Genomic DNA, 23,466 nt, shown 5'->3' with positions numbered 1-23,466 from the left:
TATTTTTAATCTTTCTCTACAACAGAAGAACACCACTATACTCTGTGTTCTCTGGTTAACTGGTCCTCATTGGTCTTACACAGGATGGTCCATTAGTATCATTTTATCTATCAATCTGTTTCTGGGTTACTGCCTCCTATTCATCAGAGTACATGTTAGGCAAACAGTTTAGTCACAGCCTGCAGTCTCAGGACATCATTACATTCACTGTTCCATCAGTTCATGCAGAGCTTGGGAAGAAGGCGTTCTCCTTTTCTGCTCCGTCTTCATGGAAAACATAACCGAAGGATTTAAGGCTCGCCGTTGATTTCACTTGCAGACTTCAAAAGACGTACACATGTTTTTGTGAAACCATCTCTGGGAACTTGTTCTCGTTTTTAATGTGACTGAGTACATTACACAAACTTTTCTCTTATTGTTGTAATTTTAATATGTTTGTCTGGAACAGGTCTCTCTTGTAAATGAGACATTGAGTCTCAATGAGCCGACCTGTATAAATAAAGCTTCAATTACAAAGTCCTTTGTATAAAAGCTCCTTCAGCTGCCAGTGGGACGTGCTGTGGCACTATCGGTTGCAGAGCCTTTATATTGTTAGTTAGAAACTACAAATATAATGGCTCACTGTATTTCAGAATCAGAGAAACTTTATTAATCCAGGAGGGAAACTGAGTTGTCATAGCAGCAAATATACAAGAAACAACAAGCACTCATATAAAGTGAGTGTAGAAACAGAGTTATGATAAATAAATATTCAGATAAATAATATCAATATATAATATAAATAATCTATAATCCAGTTTTGAGTTCCCTCCCCAGACACCTTAACGCCCACTCACATCCTGGGCCATCTGACCTCAGGAAATCACATGATAGGGTGGGGCCAGGTTTCACAATGAGCTCACCCGAAACCCTGGCTGATTAGGACCCCCACCCGCTTTCACACCTTGGCTCATGTGATTACGTAGAGGATCATCAGGGGGTCCTTTGTCCCTCTTTGGGGGGAAACTCCCACTGGGTTTAAATCTGGGACTCCCCACCAACTGACCCTTAGAACTGAAGAAGCTTCTCAGATGAGAGGTGAAACGTCTTCAAGCAACTCAAAGAAGTCCAGACGCTTTTCTTTGCAAGCTCCTTAGTCTACAATGACCTGGATGACTGAGAACCGTCACAGACAACTCAGTCCCATATTTTAGGTTATTCTGAATAAATCGTTCATGCCCTCTCTTTGGAAAGAAGCTGTTGTGGTTCCTGGTCCTAAATCTAGTCGTCCAAAAGTTCTAAACGACTTCAGGCCTGCTGCCCTCACCTCAGTCTTTGAAAAAATCATCAGAAATGTGATTATGGAAGACACTGAACTTCAGCTTGATTCAATGCAGATTGCACATAAGCCCAATAGAGGAGTGGAGGACGTGCTTTTGATTCTACTTCACCTGATTGTCAAACATGTAGAGAGTAAAGGACTTCAGTTCATCGATTTCTCTGCTTCTTTCAATAACACAGCCCCAGATTTGAATCAAAAGACTTTTAGAACAGTTTGAAATCCGGACAAACCTGATCAAGTGCAGTCATATAAATATCTTGATGACAAATGCTATTATTTTTCTGTAAAGCAAATTGACCTAAAAGTAAAGTAACCTTGATATGTCAGGATGTAGATGTCCCACCCAACAACGTCACCCAGCCCTGAAACATCGGTACTGTTCAAGGCAGCATTGCTGTCCACACGTCCATCAGAGTGTTTCTTTGGACTTCATGGTGTTGCTGCTCCCAGTATTATCTGAGACAACCTCTGAGGCCATCACAGAGCAGCTGTATTTGTACTGACATTACATTACACACAGGTGCACTCTATTTAGTCATTAGCACTCATCAGGCAATGTCTATGGGCAACTGACTGCACTCAGACCAAAGGGGGCTGAATAATAATGCACATAACAATTCTCTTCACTCTGCTGACAAGAGATTCAACCCCCACTATGAGCACCTTCTAAAGAGCACCATTGAAAGTATCCTCACCAACTGCATCACTGTGTGGTATGACTCCTGCACTGGGTCCTGCAGGAAAAATATGACAACGGGTAGTGAGAGCAGTGGAGAGGATTGCAGGGTCCTCTCTTGCCTCCCTCCCCAGGAGATCTACTGTGCCTGCCTCATTCGAAAGGTCCTCTTCATTACAGGTGACTCCACTCATCTCTTCAACAGCGTCTTCAGTTTGCTGCCATCAGGAAGGATACTGAAGAGACCTTTTGACCTTTACATTTTCGTTAATATCTTTAAAACAGAAGCAGCAGAAACGAGAATTTTAGCAGCACAAACCAGCACAAGCGTAGCACAGTTGATTGACACCAGTTTTGTTTGATTTAATTAATGTGGGGGGGCTGGTTGACCTCTGGGGACCTCTAGAAATTTTCTTGAATATCTTTAAAATGATAGCAGCACAAACAAAAATTTTTACAGCACAAACGTAGCATAAACGTTTGATACCACTTTTGTTGGATTTGAAGAAGGTGGGGGGTCGCGGGAAAAACCAGCAAAAGAACTCGAGCAGCCGGGCTATGTAAAAGGTGTAGGGGGGCATGTTTGCGGTCACGTCCAGCGGGTGTGTGGGCTGTTTGAGTCATCTGTTACCAGGCAAACTCCAATGCAGCAGGCTGCTGAACACACACAGGCCTCCTGCATCCTCCTCTTCAGCTCTGCTTGCCCGATATCGTGACCTAAGCAGGGTCGGGCCTGGTCAGTACTTGGATGGGAGACCTCCTGGGAAAACCAGGTGCTGTAAGCTTTTGCACTTCCACACACAAACTGCAGAGGGCACTTCTGCTCCTGCTTGTGCTTAGAGGCATGAGAAGTTAACATTTATGGGTGATAAAATCCTTTTTCTATATTTTTAACATGAGAATATCAGTTTTCCATCTTGTGTTCCAGAGTAATCGGACAAAAGACAAACGTAGAACAAGGAAAAAAGAGGCCAAGTGTCTCACCTATAAAACAAAATGACTGTTTTCTGAATAGTCTCACACAGATAAACATTTGCAGGGAATACCTTTCCTTCAAAACAAACGTCACAGACTGTGTTTTTCTTTACTGATTGTATTTGAGTAGAAACTCAGATTAAAATGGCATCAGTGCTCATAAAATGATTTAACTGTAAAAGTAGGTGTAGTGGATCACTTTGCATAGATCTAGATAAAAGTGCTGTAAGCAAAGACTACAGTGGTCATTGAGCAGCTGTTCCTATAATGTGAATCTGGGATAAAGGCACAGATTATTTGTTTGCCTTTGTTTCCTGGTTCTTTCTTTCTTATCCAAATGGAAAAAGAGAGCATAAAAGTACTGTTTACAAGCAGCTTATCTATCTCATTGTGCCCACTATCATAAAATCTTGGTTGACTGAGCACTGAGCCATCTACCACTCGAAATTGAACCTGTGTGGGACAACAACAAAGTCCAGTATACTAAGTTTCAGTAATGTGCAGTTTTTTCTGTGGAAGATGTAAATCTAAATAGATGTCCTATTGTATGCATAATATACCACTGAACTTTATAAAACAACTTCTAAAAGCAAATTTCGATTTATTTTAGATTTTCTCAAATCCAAACAGTGCTAAAAGCATGCACACAGTCAAATATTTTTCATACGAGGTGCTGAAGGTTCTGCAATGTTCTGTCAGTGCGCCCCAGGGCAGCTGTGGCTACAATGTAGCTGCCATCACCAGTGTGTGAATGTGTGAATGATGTATCTGTGGCTTTTTGTCACACTTGGAAACCACGGTGTTAGGGTCAAGAAGGAAAGAACAGGGTGTGACGTGGAAGGGGCCCTCTGGCAAACAAATTACTGCTTTTATTAAGTTACAAAACTCGCAGTCTTGTTCACGAGTGATCAGAGAAGGGAACAGGAGATGGACAGATGGATCGGTGCTGCGGCTGCAGACTGTTCACCAGTCCCTCTTTACCAGTCGATTTACGTCCTTACCCTCTGTCACAACGGGACTGAACGGACTCACGCGTAGGCGAGTTTCACGAGTATAGGAAGACGATCGCTGTAAATATAAAATGAGCTTCTGAGAACTGTTGATAGGGCAATCAGCAAAACCACCAAGCCACTCAAAGCTGAAAGTTCCATTACAGCTCGGTGTCTCACTAGAGATTAAGACGGATAAATGTTCATCGCACATAAAGACCATTACTCAGATATATCTTGTGCCTCTTCCCCTCATTTCACCTCCCTCACTTGCTGAAAATCCCTTCTCTCTCTCTCTCTCTCTCTCTCTCTTTTTTTTTTTTTTTTTTTTTAAATTTAAATCTGCTCTCAGCCACCATCACTAGTTCTTCAGAGAATGATGACCGCAGCGGCTCCAGCCTGGAGTGGAGTAAAGATGGCAGCCTAAGAGGCAGCGGTCGCCATGGCCTGGCACAGAGCGTGCGGGCGGACACCTGCTCTCCTGTGGCCGAAGAAGACTCCAGCAGTGCCACAGCAACACCTGCAGACACCCCATCCAGGACAGACCAGCAGCACCCTAACATATCTGCGGGTGCTCCAGGGCCACCACACCCTCCAAGTCACTCACCTGAGGGACCCATTGCGTACCCGCCACAGACATCAGCTTCCCTCATGATGCCGAGGCCAAACTCTGTAGCAGGTAAGACTCCTTGGTTTTTGAGGTCTTGACATCTGGAGCTCAAGAAGTATACAGGAAATGCTCTGTATACTTTTCATCTGTGACTGCATTGTGTTGCCTGTCAAGATCGTAACCGTGAGATACGACCTGTGCCAGAGGCTGACATGTGGCGTGCCAGAGGCTGACATGTGGCATGTCAGTTTAATCCAAGCGAGTGATAGACACCGAAGAGTGAGAGCATCTGTAGTAGGTTTAGAAGAAATAAGAAGTCAATAGTTGAAAGAACGGACTGTGCTTTTCAGAACAGGAGTATCAAGGCAGAAGTTTGGGATTAGATAGCTGCTGTGTGGTGTGGCTCGCCACTGCCTCGCCATGTCAAACCTAAGCACACGCTCCGGTCTGGCTGATCTGTTCTGCATTCCTGCCCTGGAGCCTCCCTGTTGTGGTTCAGCTTACCATATCCACACAGCTGTCACAGTTGTTGATATTTCCCCCTTCACCCCCTTTTCCCTTATGTCTTTTCACCCATACTATTCCCAGGTCTCCTCATACCTTATTGCTTTTGACCTCGGCCTATTTTTGGTGAATCAAACAGCAGTACGTTTAGCATTTTCCTATATATAATTTTGCCTAAATGCAGTTTGTAGCTAAGCTGACAGTATGAGTCATGTACAGCTTTTATCATCCACTCACTCACCCACCTCCCTTCTTTACTCCTTATCCCATTCAGGGTTGGAGGCGTTGCCTGCAGTTTATCCTAGTGGGGTACGCCCTGGACAGGTTTGACTAGAGATGCGCAGGACCCCCCCCAAAAAATTACCTTTCAAATGCAAAATATTATTTTTTATTACAAAAGACATGATCAAACTTTCCCTCAAGCTGCAGTAAGTTGCAAGATCTTCTCACACTTAGTTGAAAATAAAGTGCTCTGCTATTGCAAAGAGGCACAAAGAATTATACCCAGCTTTCCCTGACATACTTCACACTAGCAACATATTAGCATGTAGCTATAAGTTTGATTGCGACTATTTGCCTGCACCGCCGTGTACATGTTCCGCATGGACATAGACTCGGTGCATCTGTATTTTGACACGTAAGTGAATCTTGAACTAATCAGGAGTATATTTTATGGCTCAAATGTTAATGCAAGCTTATGCTAATGATTTTACTCCATAATTAGCAGGGCTGCCCATGCTTGTTGATAGAATGAATGTACACTTGAATAAACGTTGACGGACCAGAGTGGTATGTTAACTGTAAGGCTGTAGAAACAAAAGAGTGAGACTACATTAGAGTCCAACTCAAAGGAGCAAACAGAAAGAGAAGAAAAGACAAACAGTTTAGAGCACAGATGAAATGTTTGTTACATTGAATTTTGAAAGCAGACAATTCTGCCAGTGAGGGAAAATCACAGCAGGGGCAACCTGGGCTGAGCTGTGAAAAGAAGCATAAAAACATGAGTGACTCAGGTCAAACACCTGGCCTAGACAGAGACGACTCAAAGTTTAAAAGACCTCATGAGACTTTTTCCTCTAGAATCTTCCTTGAATATGTTGTTTTGCTTTACCTCTTTAGTCTGTATGTAGCAGCTGCCAATGTTTTGAAGTTCAGATACTTGACTCCTGCCTCCCTTGGGTTTATTCTTGATGAAATATAGTAACAGTTCCCGTGTGTCTACTTCTAGACTGTTTTCTCTCTTTGATAAAATCTAGTCCCAGTTCCTATTCAACATACCAGAGAAATGCAACTGTGTAATGTCCACTCTAGGCCCTTACAATTAGAAGCAGGTAAGCAATTTAACTTGTGAAGGCAGTAATGGAGTAAGATGGGATGAGGACAAGCTATAGAAGAAGTAAGGAGTAGTACATGGTAGGCTCACGGTACTGATATTTCCTTGCATACCATAGCTCATAGCTTGCGCATGTATTTTACACAGTGGCCACTGCTTTGATATTTTCTGCAGCCCACAGTTGGATGTGTTGTTCCCTGATGATTCTATTGTTCCAAGAGTCCGTACCATTTTTACATCTCATCATTATTGTGTGTGACATAAACCTGGACGGTCCAGGCGCACAGTGGCTCATAAAGCTTAACAGACCAGAAAATGTTTGGCTGTTTATGTGTGTTGGTTTGCGTGTGAGCACCGGTGTGCTTGTGTCTGTCTGTCCTCCCAGAGTTTATGGGCTGATGTCATAGTTATGCAGTGTTGCCCTCTGAGACCGGCAGAACACGCACCTTAGATTGGTTCAGGCCATAAATGAAGTTGTCTCATCGCGTCCTTGATGCTCTCTCCCAGGGTTTCGTCACACAGTGTAAAATCTTTCTTGGGGTCACAGCATAGCAGAGACGGCACTTCTGTTCAAGGAAATTGTATTCGGTAAAAACCCCCAAAAAGTAACGAGTCTAAAGAAGCAATGAGAGAAAAGAAGCTACCACGGCGAAACATAATATGTATTCATCATTAGTGCATTCATTCTGTGCCAGAACCTTGGTGACTATTGTTTGTCCTGTGTTTGTGAAACAGCATCTGAGATAATGAGCTGTCTGGTTAATCTATAAATTTCTCTTTATTTTATTGATAGATATTAAATAGGAGCACAGAGATTAAAGGCAGAAGCAAACAAATAATCATGAGTTCATTTAGGGCATAATTGCTTCATGCTACAGTATTGCTATTAGTTTTTAATTTTATCTTATGATTATCTCCACCAAAAAGACAAGGTGCTGGAAACATTCCTCAGAGTGATTGAAATTATGGCATGATATAGTTGCTGCTCATCCATGATGTGAATCTCCTGTTTCACTACATCCCAAAGGTGCTCTATTGGATTGAGATCTGGTGACTGTGGAGGTAGAGTGAGTACTGTAAACTCGTTTTTATAGACAGAAGATGAGTACACTTTGGACACAAGGGATCGACATGGTTAGCAACAATACCCAGGTGGCCTGTGGCATTTAAAACCATGTTCAGTTGGTACTAACAGGCTAAAAAGTGCAGAGAACCACCACCAAGAATGGATCAATGCTTTCATGTTGTTTAAGCTAAATTCTCACCTTAAGCATTCAAGTGTCACAGCAGAAATCAAGACTCACCAGACAGTTGTTTGTAAAATGGCTCGTTGTTGGACAAAGGTCACACTTTCTTAGTGTCAGAGTGTATTTTGGCCATCTGTCTGATGCCGATCAACAGATGCATTGCTGGGCCTCTTGAAGTCTCCGTAATTATGTAGAAGGAATGTCTGCATATTGCTGAGAACTGTCGTTTGCACTGCCTTGATGTTGCATGTAGCGTGGGTGTCCCTAGGTTTTGGTGGGAGCGCCACTTTTTGGTGCCAACATGTCCTGTGACAAATTGCACAAATGTTACAAGAACAACATGAATTCATTTAGATTTGTCTTTAGCAGAGCTTTATATTAGGGATTGTATATTACTGTCCACCTCCTAAAGGAAACTGCTGCTGAGGCAGATTTAAAAGGTTGTTAAAATTGTTACTGATTTTCATCTGGCATCGAAATATTGCATTTAAAGATCTAATACGTGAAATAATCTACGTGTAATCATGTTTACAACAGCTGTTCATTAAATCTAACAAACGTGGCAGGTGCATTGGGTGTAAGATGCACTAAGAGTCTGAAATAAATGGGAACAGCTTTTTCCCGGGCTTCCAGGTGCTTTGTGAACTTCTCTATATCAGTTTCTGTGAAAGTGAAGCCAGTCTGCCCTGTTTCCCCCAAATAGTTCCATCAAACCAAAAAGCAGTGCTGTGGTAAATTAAACTTGATGTCAAATTTCAGCATCAGGATTAGTAATAAGCACTTGTAAATTAACTCTATGCTCTGGTGTTTTCTTTGTTTTATTATTTGCAATCCACTATTTACATCTATCTGTCGCCTCTATTGTAAGATCTTCTGTATAAACTAGAGTTGTTGATGGAATTTCACCTCCTCTCTGAGGTGATATACTCAGTTTATAAGAATCCTAATTTTGAGTAATTGGAGTTGAGCTTTTTTCTTTTTTCCTCTATAAAGGCTTACAGAGTCAAAGGGCCATATTAGTGTTGGCCACTGGAATTCCATGGTTTTGAAATCTTAGCCTGAGCTGCTTGTGGTTGGGTTTCTCAGACAGGGAGATTTGAGTGAGGGTCACCGTGGCGGAGGAATGGTGCTACAATGCTTGTGTGGTGTTTAGCTATTCAGCAGAGCTTTGTGGTTTGAGACAAAGTCAGGTATGGCGCACTCATTGCTCGCTTGTACTCCAAAGTCATACATTCCTCTGGCAAAGCTCGTGCGCCGGGCTCTCTTCACGAATGATAACGGAGCCAAGACTGTGGACTGCTGACAGGCAAATTCGAGGATATGTTGTTTGTCTACTAAAACACTGATGAGGTAACATCTGAATGCTTTTGTGTTTTATTAGAACGACTAAAATCATCTTAACCTTTTCCACATAAATACAACCTATGATTTAAAGATGTTTGCAAAGGTCACACAGTAATTACAAACTCATAAAGTGGCGTAGCCCTTAAATTTAATAATCTCACACTGATTTATCTCATTTGCTCTCATTTGCTGTCTTTCCCGGTAGTTTCTGAGACCATGTGGTCTATTGTATTGTTTTAGGCTGTGTGATCATGTTTAAAGACATGCCAACAGTGTGTGCGATGTCTCCAGGTAGACACGGGAGTCACTTCTGCTTCTGGCTTCATGTATATATTGATCTGTTTAGTGCAGAGTTTAAAATGAAAACAAAAAGAGGAAAGAAAGCCCATTCATTTTCTCGAGCATGAAAAGGTCACAGAGACATCTTCTAATGTGCCCTTTTTTCAGAGAATTGTTTGGTCCAGCTGTCACAGCAGGAGAAAAATAAAATCTGTTACAGATCAATCCGTTTGAAAGCCCCTTTTAAAATTGTGCTCGGCACTCCATTGACAGATTAGGGCTTATCAAATGCCCAATCTTAAAAGGAACAGAGCGTTAGCTAACCACAGAGGCATTTATATATATGAAATAGCTTATGGAGCAGTTACAGTGGTGGTTTGTTTTTTTTAAAGTAAATGTTGTTGATCTTAGCATAAGGCTATGCAATTATTACAATAATAATTATCCCTTAATATTTACCACATCACATTTTGGGTTATTTAGACCAAAATACTCAATTCTGCTCTACAAGGGCCTGATATCCACTTATGAGGACATTATACTGCTACTGTTCTCTCAAAATTTTAAACTAATATCCTCATATGTGGCTCTTATTTTTAAAAAAAAAACAAAAATAAGGTTAAAAAGAAAATCTGGTAATTCTTTGTTTTTACATTCATCGGGCCCCAATGTGACCAAATATCAAAGAGAAATTAAAAATGCATGCCGTGGAAGAGTTCGGGTCTTAGGAGTAATAGGCAGACAAATGGACCAAACATCAGTGCGTGCTGATATCAGCCTCTTTGCAAATAAAACAACGTTTATCGATATGAGGGATCAGATTTTCTCATTTGTGTCTGAATGTTCAAACGTTCGTCATGAAAAGCTATTAAGGCGTGTTTATACCAGCAAAATCAAACCAAATGAAAGGAAAATGGGTATTTGCATTGGCTATAAGCCGAGAACAGCCAAGAACTGATTTATTCATACAAAATCACAAAATGGGTAAAGTGTAACTGGCTACTATAAAAACAGGAAGATATGTGAAGGGAGTATTTGACTCCCTTCTCCTCTTTAGTAGATTCACCTTGTAAGGAGGCGAGAGGGAGTCAAGTTGGGGAGGGAGGGTGGGGGTGGTTAGAGCAAAGGAGCTCAGTCCTCTTCTCTGTTCTGTCATGGGAAACACAGAACAGGGGGTTTTCAAAGGGCAGATCTGCCCGAGGAAAAAAGAATCCCATTTTCATCAGAATACAGTCTTGACACATTTGTGCAGCTTCAAAGTGACTGCAAGTGCAGACTTCAAGGTATCATATGTATGTTTTATCAATGAGTAGAGGTGAGGAAGAATAGGAGGGAACTCGGGAGTAAAAAGAGGAGAAGAAATGAAGGGGAGGATTTGAGGGATGAGGAGGAATCGTGTGGGAAATCTTGGCCTTGGGAAAAAATGTTGATAACGACTCAACAAAAGAGAAATGTAGTTATGGTGCTGGGTGCGCTGTCTGCCACGGACGTGAATCAAGGAGTCTATGCAGCTATGCAGCTCCTTTAGCAAGTCAAATTCGGTATTACGTGTCTGTTGAATAAAGCTCTACTGTGCTATTTCTTTTATTCCATGCAAAACAAAGAAGGAAGGGGGGAAAATAGACTGACATCTTGCGGCCCTCCTGTGTCAGCATGAGGATTTAGTGGCGATTTGTTGCATAAAGCTGATTTTTCTCTTTATTCTCTTTTGAGTCTTGTCCATACCTCCCACAAAATCCACGTGATACTCTTTGTTGCACTCATTTATGAGTCTGCTGCTTTTTCGCCTTCATTTTTCCCCTCTTTTAATCCCATCTCTGTGCAGTCTGGATTGTTGATTAATACTGCAGCCGTTGGATAACAAACTTTAATCAACCACTGCGAAGTGAATCTCTTGGTTTTCCGTTTATATTTCCTCTAATATTCTCAATTTCCCCCTCTGCTGCTTGCATACCGAGTTATTTATGTGTGTGTGTGTACGTGCAGCATGTGGACAGAGATGATGTACGCATACGTGTTAAAATTGTAGAGAGGGTGATGCTCTGTTGGAAGGCAGCGCGTTCATTTAGCAAGTGCCTAATGCTGTGGGTGCTGTGACTGACTGAACACTAGAGAGGAAGCAGCCAAGCACTCGGCTCGGCTGCTTCCACCACCGGGGTGGAGGAATCGCTTTTGTGCCCTCGTCCACTGGGAACACTCTCCAGAGATTTAGCTGTGAGTTTACACCCTGCCTACTTGACTGTATGCCTGCCCAAGTATCTCGTCACTGGGGAGATAGAGAGGGCTTTGAGAATTCCCACCATCCTTCCTTGCTTTGGTCTTAGATGTAAGTAGTTGTAGCTGATGAAAAGTGGCATTTGCTTTACAGCAAAAGGTCTTCCAGGTCATGCGCGTTTGCTTTTATTGTTTTCTTTTCTCTTTGTTTGCAATTCCTTAAGCTTTATCCAGTGTAGATGTTTGTGTATGCACAATGCACTGCAGTAAAAGTAACATCAGGCCCTTCTCCTGTTCCAGTCAAAGTTGCGTTGATGGCAGCTTCCTCAGTTCCCGTTGCCAGCAGACCGGTTTTAATTAGCGGGACATTCCGGAGAGTAAGTTAGCGACCGAGTGAGGGAGTGAAGTGAGCGTTAGTGACAGTCTTTCCCAGCTGATATTGATAAAGAAGAAGAAGAGAGGCTTTGATTCTGCTCTTCACTAAGCCCAGGAGAGCGTGGATCGCAACGGCGATAGCATAGTTGAAAAACGAGCAGCAGTTGGAGGAGAGGCCTCGCCGCACTAATGCACATTTTTATTATGTTAACAGACCGTGTCTTAGACTTCAAATTAAAAGCTGAGTTGTAATCACTGGCTCATCAAGTGGTTTTAATCTGTAGACTAGTAGTTTCAGGAGATATCCTGTGTTTGGGGATGGAAATCATTGCCTGCTTTGAGACTTGTTCTCTCTCTGCTTCAAAATGAAGCTAAATCCTAATGAAATCTCAGTAGATTTGAACTCCATAACAACTCAAGTTGTGATCTGGTTTTAATTAATTTTATTATTTCATTTCACGTCAAATGACTTACAGATATTGTAGTTTGTAGTACACAAAAGTCCTGAGATTACACCTGTGCGTCCTGTAGATTGACAGTGATGAGTGCCAAACCCGCGGTGAAGCATTTCTATAACTCGTTGTAGTTTTATGAAAGGTAAAGGTAATCTGCCCTCTCCGTACAGCCTAGCAGGTGTGCTTGTGGGGATGGACCTCTCATTGCTATATCGTGTCCAGCTGTCAGCTCAAATCAAAGAGAATCGGTGCATATTGCTCTTGACTTTAGAATACTGCTATTCTTCCTGCCACAGTATATGCTGGTAGCTGCTCACACTGCCCCTGCAAATGTCAGAGCGCACTGGCTTTGTTCTTTCCTCACTCATCCACCCTCAGACATGGCATAAGTGCCACAAGGTTTTACTCTAGTGTGTGTTTCTGTCTTTCTCTTTATAGTTGTGATGACAAATGTACTCGGGAGGTACTAGACTGTCAGCTTCACTCTTTGTGTGTGTGTGTGTATGTCTTCTCTCTTGTCTACAGCCACCAGTTCCACAAAGCTTGAAGACCTGAGCTTTCTTGATGAACAGCGCAATACCCCCCTCCGGACATCCATTCGCCTACCCTGGCATAATACAGGAGGAAGGCCCCCTCAGGACGCTAAAGGTGACTGGGCTATTCATACTACTGCTGTAGGCACTCAGGGGAGATATTTGTAAAATAAACGTGTAAAATATCGCAGTACATAGGATAATGTTAAGTGGTATGACTCTGAAAAACCCTGAAGTTAATAGGCAGCCAACGGTAGTTCTGAAGTTTCCAAAGTACCACGTCTGAGTGCAGAGCCAACAACAAAACTGTGCAAATACTTGAACACTGCAATGTAAACAATGCAGCACTTATGGGTATTAACATTATCCTCAAAAGCCTTTTTTTGGCTTTTAAATCATGCCTTTTTTCCCAGCTAACTTTTATCTTGGTTATGTGTTTTGAATCCTCTGAGAGATCCTGCAGATTAAATATTTCATGGGAACATGAATTACTGAATAAGTCATCACTGGATATATACTCAGACTATTTAGTCTTCCTTTTGAAAATGTCCTCTTTCATTTTCACTCAGTCTCAAACATGAAGCTGATACATAAGCATATGGTCAGTGGTTCTGAGCAGGTTTTTTCTACATGAATTCGTACATACGCAACAATCTTAAACAATTGGATTCTTTTCTATAAATTTTATGGGAGATTCAGTTCAACTCAATTCAGTATTATTTATGCAGCGCCAAATCACAACAACAGTCGCATCAAGGCACTTTATACTGTAAGGTAGACCCTACAATAACGCATACAGATGAAAACCCAACAATCATATGACCCTCTATGAGCAAGCACTTTGGAAATAGTGGGAAGGAAAAACTCCCTTTTATCAGGAACAAACCTCTGGCAGAACCAGGCTCAGGGAGGGGCGGCCATCTGTAGCAACCGGTTGGAGAGAGAGAAGGAAGACAGGATAACATACATGCTGTTGAAGAGAGCCAGAGATTAATAACAAGTATGATTCAGTGCAGAGAGGTCTATTAACACATCTTGAGGGAGAAAGGTGACTGAAGAAGAAATATTCAATGCATCATGGGAATCCCCCAGCAGCCTACACCTATTGCAGCATACCTAAGGGAGGATTCAGGGTCAGCTGATCCAGCCCTATCTATATGATTTATGGTATTTGTTTTTCAGATTTGGGTGTGATGGCACCACCTTTACCTAAATTTTGCAACAGTAGGTCAACATTTCAGTGCAGTTCATTGCAGTTGTATTCATATATTGCAAAAATCCCAACATGTGCCATCTTAGGAAACTCAACCTAGTACGCTGAGGACCTTACAGTTCTGATTTGAGCAACATTTAGTGACTTCCTTTTTGACTGGGCGAACCCTCCGACAGAACTAGACTCGGGATGAGCAGCACTCGTTTGATTGCCATGAGAGGAGAGTGAAAAGAAAGGGGGAAAAAAAGATGAGAAGGAGAAAAGCTTCAACTGTGGGAGAGAGAATACACAAACTGACATGCATGAACAATGAAATGGAGAAGAGGTGAGGATGTCGGTGCACCATGTGAGGCCTCCTGAAAGCAAAGGCCTGTCGCAGCATAATAAGTAAGGGGTGATTCAGACGTTAGCTGAGCGAGCTTTAACTATAAATCTATGAAAGGTTTTGAGGCTAATCTTAAAATTAGAGATTGGGTTTGGCTCCCAACCCTAAACAGCCAGCTGGTTCCACAGGAGCGAAGCAGCTTTAGCCTCTGCTTGTCATTCCGGCTTAGGATACTGAAAAAGCAAGTCATGGTCATTAGGGGCTTTATATTCAAGAAGATGGATTTGAAATCTAAGGGGATCCAATAAAGAGAGGTTAATAAAAGATAACTCTTTTTCTAGTTCCCGTCGATACTCCTTTTGCTCAAGTTAGAGTTTTTCAAACACTGTACTTATTTTGCTGGTATAGTAGAAGGTGGTGATCATTTCAAGTGTCTCAGAACCAGCTCGTTCGCTTTTTGGTTTCATTGTAGGGCACTAGAAACATAAACAGACCTACACCTGCCAATATAAACACTCTCAACTGCCCCTCCAATTACAATAGGCTTTTGTGAACACAGGCAAATTCGCAAGGTGAAAACACTAGCAGCTAACAGCAGTGATAGTTGTAATGTTGAAAGGTGCATTAGCACTAAAGGTAGCAGTCATTTAGTGATGTTAGTTAACAAGTGTTATGAGATCTAATTAGTGCTGAAGTAGACCAGATAAGAGTCCTCTTTCAGGTCTTCACTCTGATTCCACTTAATTGAAAATGTATCCTCTACAGTGTTCAGGGTTTTTCATGTATGTGGCTCCTTCTGGGAAGAAGAATGCGGGAGATGCTCAAAGCATGTTTGTAGGTTAACTGCAACAGAAAACGATTTATTACAGTAAAGTTTCCAGCATTTAAAAGAAGTAATCATTTGTTAACTTCCCGGAGACATGGGGAAAAAAAATAGAAGTAGTGTAAACAATTTTAATCTGTTTCATTTCTTTTCCCGTTTCCTTCAGCGCGTTTTGCTCCCTACAAACCCGTGGACATCATGCTCAAACCTTTGCTGTTCGAGGTTCCCAGCATCACCACAGATTCTGTGTTTGTGGGCCGAGATTGGCTCTTTCAGCATCTGGAAGATGTCCTGAAGGCCGGCGAGTCCACAGAGAACCACGGTGCTGTGGTGGTGGGCAGCGTGGGGTATGGGAAGACGGCCATCATCTCCCGACTTGTGGCGCTGAGCTGCCATGGAGGACGCATGCGTCAGATCGCCTCCAACAGTCCCAGCGCCTCCCCGAAAAGTAATTAGTTTTAGTATTTGCCTTTGGATGTGAGCACTACATTAACTGCTCGTGTTTAGCTAATGTTATTATAATTTCATTTCAACATTAGCTTGCAAAGTGTGGGAGGGAAGTAATTATATATTCGTTGGCAATATAAAATCAAGTTGACTAATATTACATTTACCTTACAAAAGAATGCCCTCACACACAACTAATGTTATTAATGCTAGCATATACATATATAGAGAGATGTTAGTTTATATTAATGTAATAACTTTATATATTGGTGACCATGTGCATGTCTTCCAGCTGGCCCAGGACAAAGCACAGAACTTCCTCTCAGCCAGCCTCCACAGCCCACTCCACCATCCAGTGCTGCCAACACACTGAGGACCAGCAGTTGCCCAGGAACTCCCGAGATGCAGCGGCACAGGGAGGAGGCTGTCAAACGCCTGGCTGCAAAGGTGCGCCTTTCAACATCTAAGAGAGCTCACAGTAACAAAGAAGCAGGAATCAAAGAAGCTGAAAAAAGATTGCACTAGTTATGGTGGTGTTTACTCAGGGAAAAAATGTTTGGTGTGTGCACTGGATCAAAAAAAGTAATTTTAACAATTTTCAACAGTGAGTAGATTATTTTTTGTTTTTGATGGATGGATTTGTTGTTTCTTCCTTTCTTTTTTTTAAAAAAAAAAAAAAAAAAGGAAAAAGAAGGAAAATCGACCAAAAAGCATCTCAGGTTTTACCAAGTACTTCTACAACAGCTTCAGTCTGACTTCTGAAAACTCCTCTTTAATAGTGACCACAGATAATTGTGATATATTCTGTTGAATGATGCATAAAATTATACATAACAATAAGGGTAGGTTGCAGTTTACTAGTCAGCGATTAGAACCTCCTCAGGGAGCAACAACCCACAGCGAGCCCTGTCAGCCATGACCTGAGAGCACAGAATGTAAACACACACCAACGTCAAACAGAGCCAGCTTCATCAATATTAGACGTCATTTAGGAATTTACAAACATCAACACACGTTTCAAATAGCAACACCATTTATCTAGGCGGCTATCAGTTATACCGACATGTATGGCACTACTACTGCTTAATTACTGGTTGGTATCCGTTCCTGTGTCAACTTCAAATAGGTGCTTAAATATATTGTAAGGCCGCCTGTTCAAGTGTTGAACTGGGATGTTTGAACATGATAAGGATCCTCAAAATTCCATGAAGCGGAGCAACACTGACTACTGAGGACAGTGCTTACTTTTTTGACAGATGAATATTCCATCTGTTGATTTTTCTGGCGTTACAAGGATCGCAAAATAAAGTCTAAATACTGCCTCTCTGGGAAGTTTACGTGTCAGCGCTGTTGAGCAGAAGATTAAGTGTTTTCTTGTATAAGCTTGTCAACATTTTTCACAAGATATAAAGTACTGCACGGTAACAGCTTTACATGTGTTCTGTTACTCCCCCACACCGTCAGTAACATTGTTAACCACTTGTCTGTGACCGAAACCCCCCCCCCCCCAAACATGCATACCAGACACTGAGCATATTTCTGCACATCTTTCTCTTTCAGACTTGTGAAGTGGACAGACAAGTCCTCGATGTTTCACTTTAAAATGTTCCTCTCTCGATGCACGCCGACTAAGCAGTGTGCGGTTTTTGCCTACGACTCTTTTATTTTAGTTTTGGAATTGTTCGCTCTGTTTCCACTGAAATTTCTCTGTCGATTTTTCACTCCCGCATCTTTACTCGCACCACCTCTTCTTGTGTTGCTGAGGGTTCAGTCACATAGCAGGTGCACGTTCACTACATTTTGGAAATACTGCTTGCTAAAAGCACCATTTGATGACTTTGGCACTGCTATTGCCTTGTAGCAGGTCTAATAAAGATGATTGGGGGCCACCGGGATTCAGAGAAGATTTGTGATCCACTGTTGTAGTCAGTTGAGTTTGAATAGTGCTGTGATGGTAGGTTGTAAGGTAATTTAATAGGTGGCAGCTTTGTGAAGGACTTTCTCAGTGGATGTGACGTCTCCTACTGATTCTGCTGCGTTTAATGGTACTGATTACAACCTGTTGTCCTTCTAACACCTTTAGAATTTAATACTCTTATCCTGTCAGGGAGGCCTCCTAATTAGTGACCCTGTCAAAGGGGACAGTTCATGCACCAGACAGCTAGGGTAATGCAGTGAGCTTCATGTAAATGTCTGTGAAACTCAAGCAGTATCTCTTGAGCCAATTATGGTGAAAAGTGTTTCCAATAGGCGCCTTCACAGGGGCTCTGTTCCTGTGATGTGTGATGCAACGCTGAGCAGCTTCTGTCAGATTCTGCCAGTGCTTTTTTAATCATTGATTTAAAAGTGGTCTCATAACAGGAGCACTGAGGCTACTACCCTTTCTGCTTTATTCTTATTATCGAGACGTGCCTTTAGGTAACATTTCTGAAAATGCATTTATTGTTTTGCCAGCAGATGAGCTACCGAGGTTTGACTGCAGAGCCTTGCATCATCGTGTGTCGAGATTCGTATTGCTCATTGATGAGGCGGTAGTCTGCGTGACTTGTATGCTAAATTAAATCATCACTGCAGTAGGGGGCTTATTAAGAGTTGCGTTCATGCACACAGCAGGTTACTTGACTTTGTACAATAATAGGCATTCAATATATCAGTTTCCCTCTTTGTTATGTCACATTTGTGATGAAGCTCAAAAAACGCGTGACGCAAAAATGACAGAAAGGAGTGTTCGGACTTCTCTCAGACGTTTGCTGCTTTTAGGCTAAAGCATAACATCAGAGAAAAATTCTGGTGGTCGTGATTTTTGACAGTTTCTGGAGAAGATGTGAATCAGTGGTTGTGTTATTGTTTCAGTTGGTCCATCTTCTGACTGGATGTCACATGTTTTCCTTACTAAAGATGGGTTATATACATCCAGGGAGTTCAGCTATAATTTTTAAAATCTTACCTCCCTCTTTTCTAATTTGCGCTAGCTTTAATTGTGCCTTTATTGGCATGTGAGTTATATGTTATTATTTGAAAAAGAAAGAACCATAAATATGCATTTAGATCTGTGCTGTGGGGAGAAGTTTGGGTCCAAAACATTTATTGATGCTAAATGTTAAAAAAAAAGTCTCATATCTTGAGGCTTTAGTCATTTTTCTAGAAGCTGGTCATCGGTTTTCTGTGGAGAACTAAACAGCAACAGCTGAGGTTGAGCCGTCAGAGGAACCGATCACCTGCTCCTCCTCCTGTGGGCCTGGAAGTGTGTCAGCTCCTCCAGGTTGGACTGTAATTAGTACAGTCATCTTCCTTCTTCTCCACCTCTGTCCCTACATTTTCCTTTTAAATCAGACCTCCTTTGAATGCTGCGGAAACCTGCTCAGGTACAGAAGATTCTACCTTTAGATATCCACCTGGGATCTACTCACTTCTTTTTATAGCTTTTCATCCGTTGCCCAATCTCTTCATCATCCCTTCTGTGTGAAATAATGAAAGGATAAAATCATGTCTTTGACATTGTAGAGATAATATGTAGTTTTATGGAGGCTTGTTGGTATCAAAAGCCTCACTTACTTACTTTGTCATGGTAGTTTTTCAGTCACCAGAGATGTTGGTGTTTGTAAACGCTTTAAAGTTATCAAATGTACCCATCAGTCAGTGAATCATATTTTTAATTCTTCCTGATTCTCAAAAAGCAATGGCTTCACTCGCGTTTGTTCTCGTTCCTTTTGTCTTCCAGGTGGTGGCTTATCATTATTGCCAGGCAGATAACACGTACACTTGCTTGGTCCCAGAATTTGTGCACAGCATCGCAGCCCTTCTGTGCAGAGCTCATCAACTGAGTGCGTACCGGGAGCTGTTGCTGAAAGAGCCCCACCTCCAGAGCATGCTCAGTCTGCGCTCCTGTGTCCAAGACCCCATGGCTGCTTTCCGGAGAGGAGTCCTGGAACCGTTGGCCAACCTTCGGAAAGGTAAAACACTGTAGTTGTATATTGCACTATTTCATTTTCATCGTGTATGAGACCACTAATCTCATTTCATAGTATTTTAATATTTAGTTTATTTGTAAATGTCTTTGCAGAGCGAAGGATTCCAGAGGAAGATTACATAATCTTAATAGACGGGCTGAATGAAGCAGAGTTCCACAAACCAGACTATGGAGACACCATTGCATCCTTCATCACAAAAATCATTGCCAAGTTCCCCTCCTGGCTAAAACTGGTTGTCACTGTTCGAATCAACTTGGTGGTAAGAAAGAACTTATAAAGCATGGCTCTGAGTTCACTCAGATGACAAAATATTCAGTGTTATAATCACCTCGAGTCAGAATTACAGATGTCACATTATACTGGTGATGAGTTTTAGTTTTAAAAAGTTTATCACTCTTTCTTCCCTCTCGGTAACTACTCTGCTTATCCGCACACTTTACGGCTGATTAAAGTAACTACTGCTAATGGCATTCAAAGTCAAAGTCAAAGTCAAAGTCAACTTTATTTGTCGATTCTGCCACATGTACAGGACATACGGAGAATAGAAATTGCGTTACTCTTCAATCCCTAGATAAATAGCAAATGAACATTTAAATATATTTAAATATAAAAGTGATTAAAAATGCAAGTAAAATAATTAAAAAGTAAAAATTTAAATAAATACAATTTTACATATAACAAGAAAGCTATATAATATACAATATAATGGGTAAGTGACATTGAGTGTAAACCAGGCAGAGTAGTGCAAATAGGCAAATAGTGCAAATGGAGATTTAGTAGTGTGCGGTAAGAGAAAGTGTAACAACAAAGTCTTATGAGGTAATGGCAGTCCAATGCTCCACAAAGTGACTGGTAACTGGTGCAGGCCAGTGAGTGAGTCAGAGAGTGTGTGTGTTTGTGTGTGTGTGACAGAGTTCAGTGAGACCGTGGAGGAGAGAGGGGGCAGAATCGGGAGGGAGTTAAGCTTCCTGACAGCCTGATGGATGAAGCTGTCCTTCAGCCTGCTGGTCCTGGCCTGGAGACTCCGCAGTCTCCTCCCTGACGGCAGCAGCTTGAAGAAGCTTTGCATTGGGTGTGTGGGATCAGCCGCTATGCAAAGGGCTTTTTTAGTGAGACGGGTGCTGTAAATGTCCTGGAGGGAGGAGAGAGAGACACCAATGATCCTCTCTGCAGCTCTCACTATGCGTTGGAGGGTTCTATGACAGGACGCATTGCAGGCTCCAAACCACACAGTGATGCAGCTCGACAGGATGCTCTCGATGGTGCCTCTGTAGAAAGTGTACATGATGGGGGCTGGTGCTCCTGCTCTTCTTAGTTTGCGGAGAAAGAAGAGACGCTGCTGTGATTTCTTGGCCAGTGATTGTGATTTCACTCTTCTGTTGCTGCAGCTGCTTCTCTCACACACTCAGAGACTCGCTTCCCACAATGAACTCACACAGGTGCAGTTTGGCTGTTACACTGTTGAGTGAAGTACTGGATACAGGCAAGCTGTTAAGGGCTTGATTCTTAACTTAATTACCAGTTTCGTGTCTGCTCTTATCCTCTACTATCTGCTTTCCAAGCGCTCTGAGCTGAAGCTTATCAAAAAGTTTGAACACTCAAGACTTCTGTTGTTATATTTTTTTATACAAATTGAATGAAATTTGCACAGGCTGGTTTAACTAAGCATCTTTAACTAAGTGCTTTTACAGTCTTACCTTTTAATATATTTTAATGTTATTAGTGCTAGTTTTCACTTACTTAATATACTGTATTTTTCGGACCATAAGGCGCACCGGATTATAAGGCGCATTAAGCGAAACAAAACAGTCAGATAAGTCAACTCATTTTTCTTGCTTCCTCCAATCCACATTGATTCATAAATGCTGAATTCTCTTGCAGCTGCTCTATTCCCATGTTGTTGCAGCATATTAATGACTAACCTTTGTATTGTGGATGGATTACCTCAGTTGTTCTCCTGATTGAAGTTTGGTCCGTTTACAGCATCCCGCCATGCGATTGCATTTGTCCCTAACCCTCGGGAACCCTCACATTAACTTTTATGAGTGAAAAAAAGTTAGCCTTCATCCTCTAGCTTCACTGTGTTTATGTTATGCTAACATAGCTGTGTCGCTAGCATATCATTTTATACCAGCTAGCCAAGCTTCAGTAACCCTATAAATGTCACTGCTGTTTAGTTTTCTGTCTTCATTTATGTCGAAAGGGACGGCAGAGCTGTACATTTAAATTTTTTCAGAAATCTCTTAGTCATGTATATCATGTTTAGGTGGAACTAGTGAGCTAACTTCTAACTCCGTTAAATTTAATAAATTTTGTTTTCATGGATGCTTGGATGTTGAACTTAATAGTTACACCTGATAAAGCATCAACGCTGTCGATTTTTGAGAAAATTAAAGGATTTTAAGTGCGGCTTATAGTGCAGGAAAAAAAAGTATGCCGGTTGTAGCCAACAGTCCTCCTGCACTTACAGTTCACACTGGCCCTGTTTCCCAATCCATAAAACACTGTAAAACACATTTATTGATTTGTTGACCAGAACATTTCATATCCTAAATCGGAAAATCTAACACTGTGGCAACCCTAGAAAAGAAATGAATCAAAATTCTCTCATTTTAACAAATGTCTAGCTGGACATGCCGTCACCTCTCTAGGCACTCACTCACTGTCACCAGACCCTGCACATTTTTACATTTTGACAAGTGTTTCCTGAGCTGCTCCCGCTTGTTATTCTACTCTTTACAGAGTCAGGCATATCCAGCAACATTCAGGAAAGAATTGAGACACATGACCTGCAGGGCAGGAGAGAGATGAGTCAGTCACTTTGAGCTGACACTAGGTTGACCAGTTCCAGAAATGCTATGGACTTGGATTAAATTCACACTGCTGACAACTGAGGCTTTGACACTACTGATGAACTACATGAAAACTTATTTTCCTTGCTGGGGGAAAAAAGAAAGCACTGAGCCTTGGATAATAATGTGGTTTTTGATTGACATCTGGAATTTGAGTTATTATTGCTCAGTCAGAAGCCAGGGTCGAGTGTTGTCCATCAGTGTGGGCTGTACTATATAGTGAATTCAGCCTAGCTATTAAGAATTCAGGCAAGGCCCTGTCAGTGTGGTGAATCAATATATTGTAGCGCTGATATTTTGTATTCACCTCTTATGCTCTTCTATTAATGCATTAGAATTGGTTTTTTGACGTGGAAAGATGTTCCAGGTGACTGCACTTAAAGTAATACATTTCGACTACACTGCAACATCCATCCATCCATCCATCCATCCATAAGCAGAACACTGCAACATATGTGTTGTAATGTCTTCTGACAAAGTGAAACAGTGTTTAATGAGAGGGAGTTACTGTTTGTGTGAATTTGCTAGGGTGACGTTTTTAGCCACCTGGAGGCTGGCAAAGCAAGAACAGCAACAACAACAAGGTTGCAGTCGGTTATCGGAGATGTGTTTTTGTTGTCCGTGTGGTAGATTTCATAGTAACAACTGTGCTGGAAAGGAAACGTGTGGTTTAAGGCATATGTAACAGTAGCTGTTTTTTTTTATAACCTCTGTTAGTGAATCCTGTGCACATGCTGGTCTGTGGCAAAGGATAGCACATTGTTAACCATGCCATATGTGTCTTTTACTTTCTTGTAATCATATTTTTCTTGTTATATTTCTGTTTTGTTCACATTCCCACTGTAACCACTTAGCAGTTGTCTGCAGTAATGAATCAAATGGCACTGTTGTTTTAATGGGAGCTATATGACGACTTCGCATGTGAAAACCTCGGAGTCGGTTTGACAATGTTTTTGTAAATCAGGCTCCTATGATGTTCA

At 41.7% G+C, this 23,466-nt stretch overlaps 1 protein-coding gene and 1 long non-coding RNA gene across 4 annotated transcripts in view; one reads left to right on the top strand and one right to left on the bottom strand.

Annotated features, from left to right (window-relative positions):
* Nucleotides 1-4,461: 4,461 nt before the first annotated feature.
* LOC145425228 (protein TANC1-like) overlaps nucleotides 4,462-23,466 on the top strand; it is a 192,904-nt gene continuing 173,899 nt past the window's right edge. For 2 of the 3 annotated variants that reach the window (XM_080298195.1, XM_080298194.1), the window contains exons 1-6: nucleotides 4,464-4,640; nucleotides 12,848-12,970; nucleotides 15,383-15,664; nucleotides 15,956-16,110; nucleotides 19,385-19,616; nucleotides 19,727-19,893. In XM_080298195.1, the coding sequence (XP_080154321.1) occupies nucleotides 4,613-4,640; nucleotides 12,848-12,970; nucleotides 15,383-15,664; nucleotides 15,956-16,110; nucleotides 19,385-19,616; nucleotides 19,727-19,893 (987 nt within the window). In that variant the 5' untranslated portion in view covers nucleotides 4,464-4,612. Of the gene's footprint in view, nucleotides 4,641-12,847; nucleotides 12,971-15,382; nucleotides 15,665-15,955; nucleotides 16,111-19,384; nucleotides 19,617-19,726; nucleotides 19,894-23,466 lie in introns of all 3 variants that reach the window. The other variant, XM_080298193.1, reaches the window with a different exon arrangement.
* LOC145425324 (uncharacterized) lies at nucleotides 18,732-19,389 on the bottom strand. Its single transcript, XR_013905991.1, has 2 exons — nucleotides 19,223-19,389; nucleotides 18,732-19,121 (listed from the first exon to the last, which is right to left on the bottom strand). It is a non-coding gene; the product is annotated as an uncharacterized LOC145425324 (long non-coding RNA).

This window comes from Astatotilapia calliptera, chromosome 3 (assembly GCF_964374335.1).
Source record: "Astatotilapia calliptera chromosome 3, fAstCal68.1, whole genome shotgun sequence".
NCBI classification, from domain to species: Eukaryota; Metazoa; Chordata; class Actinopteri; order Cichliformes; family Cichlidae; genus Astatotilapia; species Astatotilapia calliptera.
This window is presented reverse-complemented; position numbering and strand designations above follow the sequence as displayed.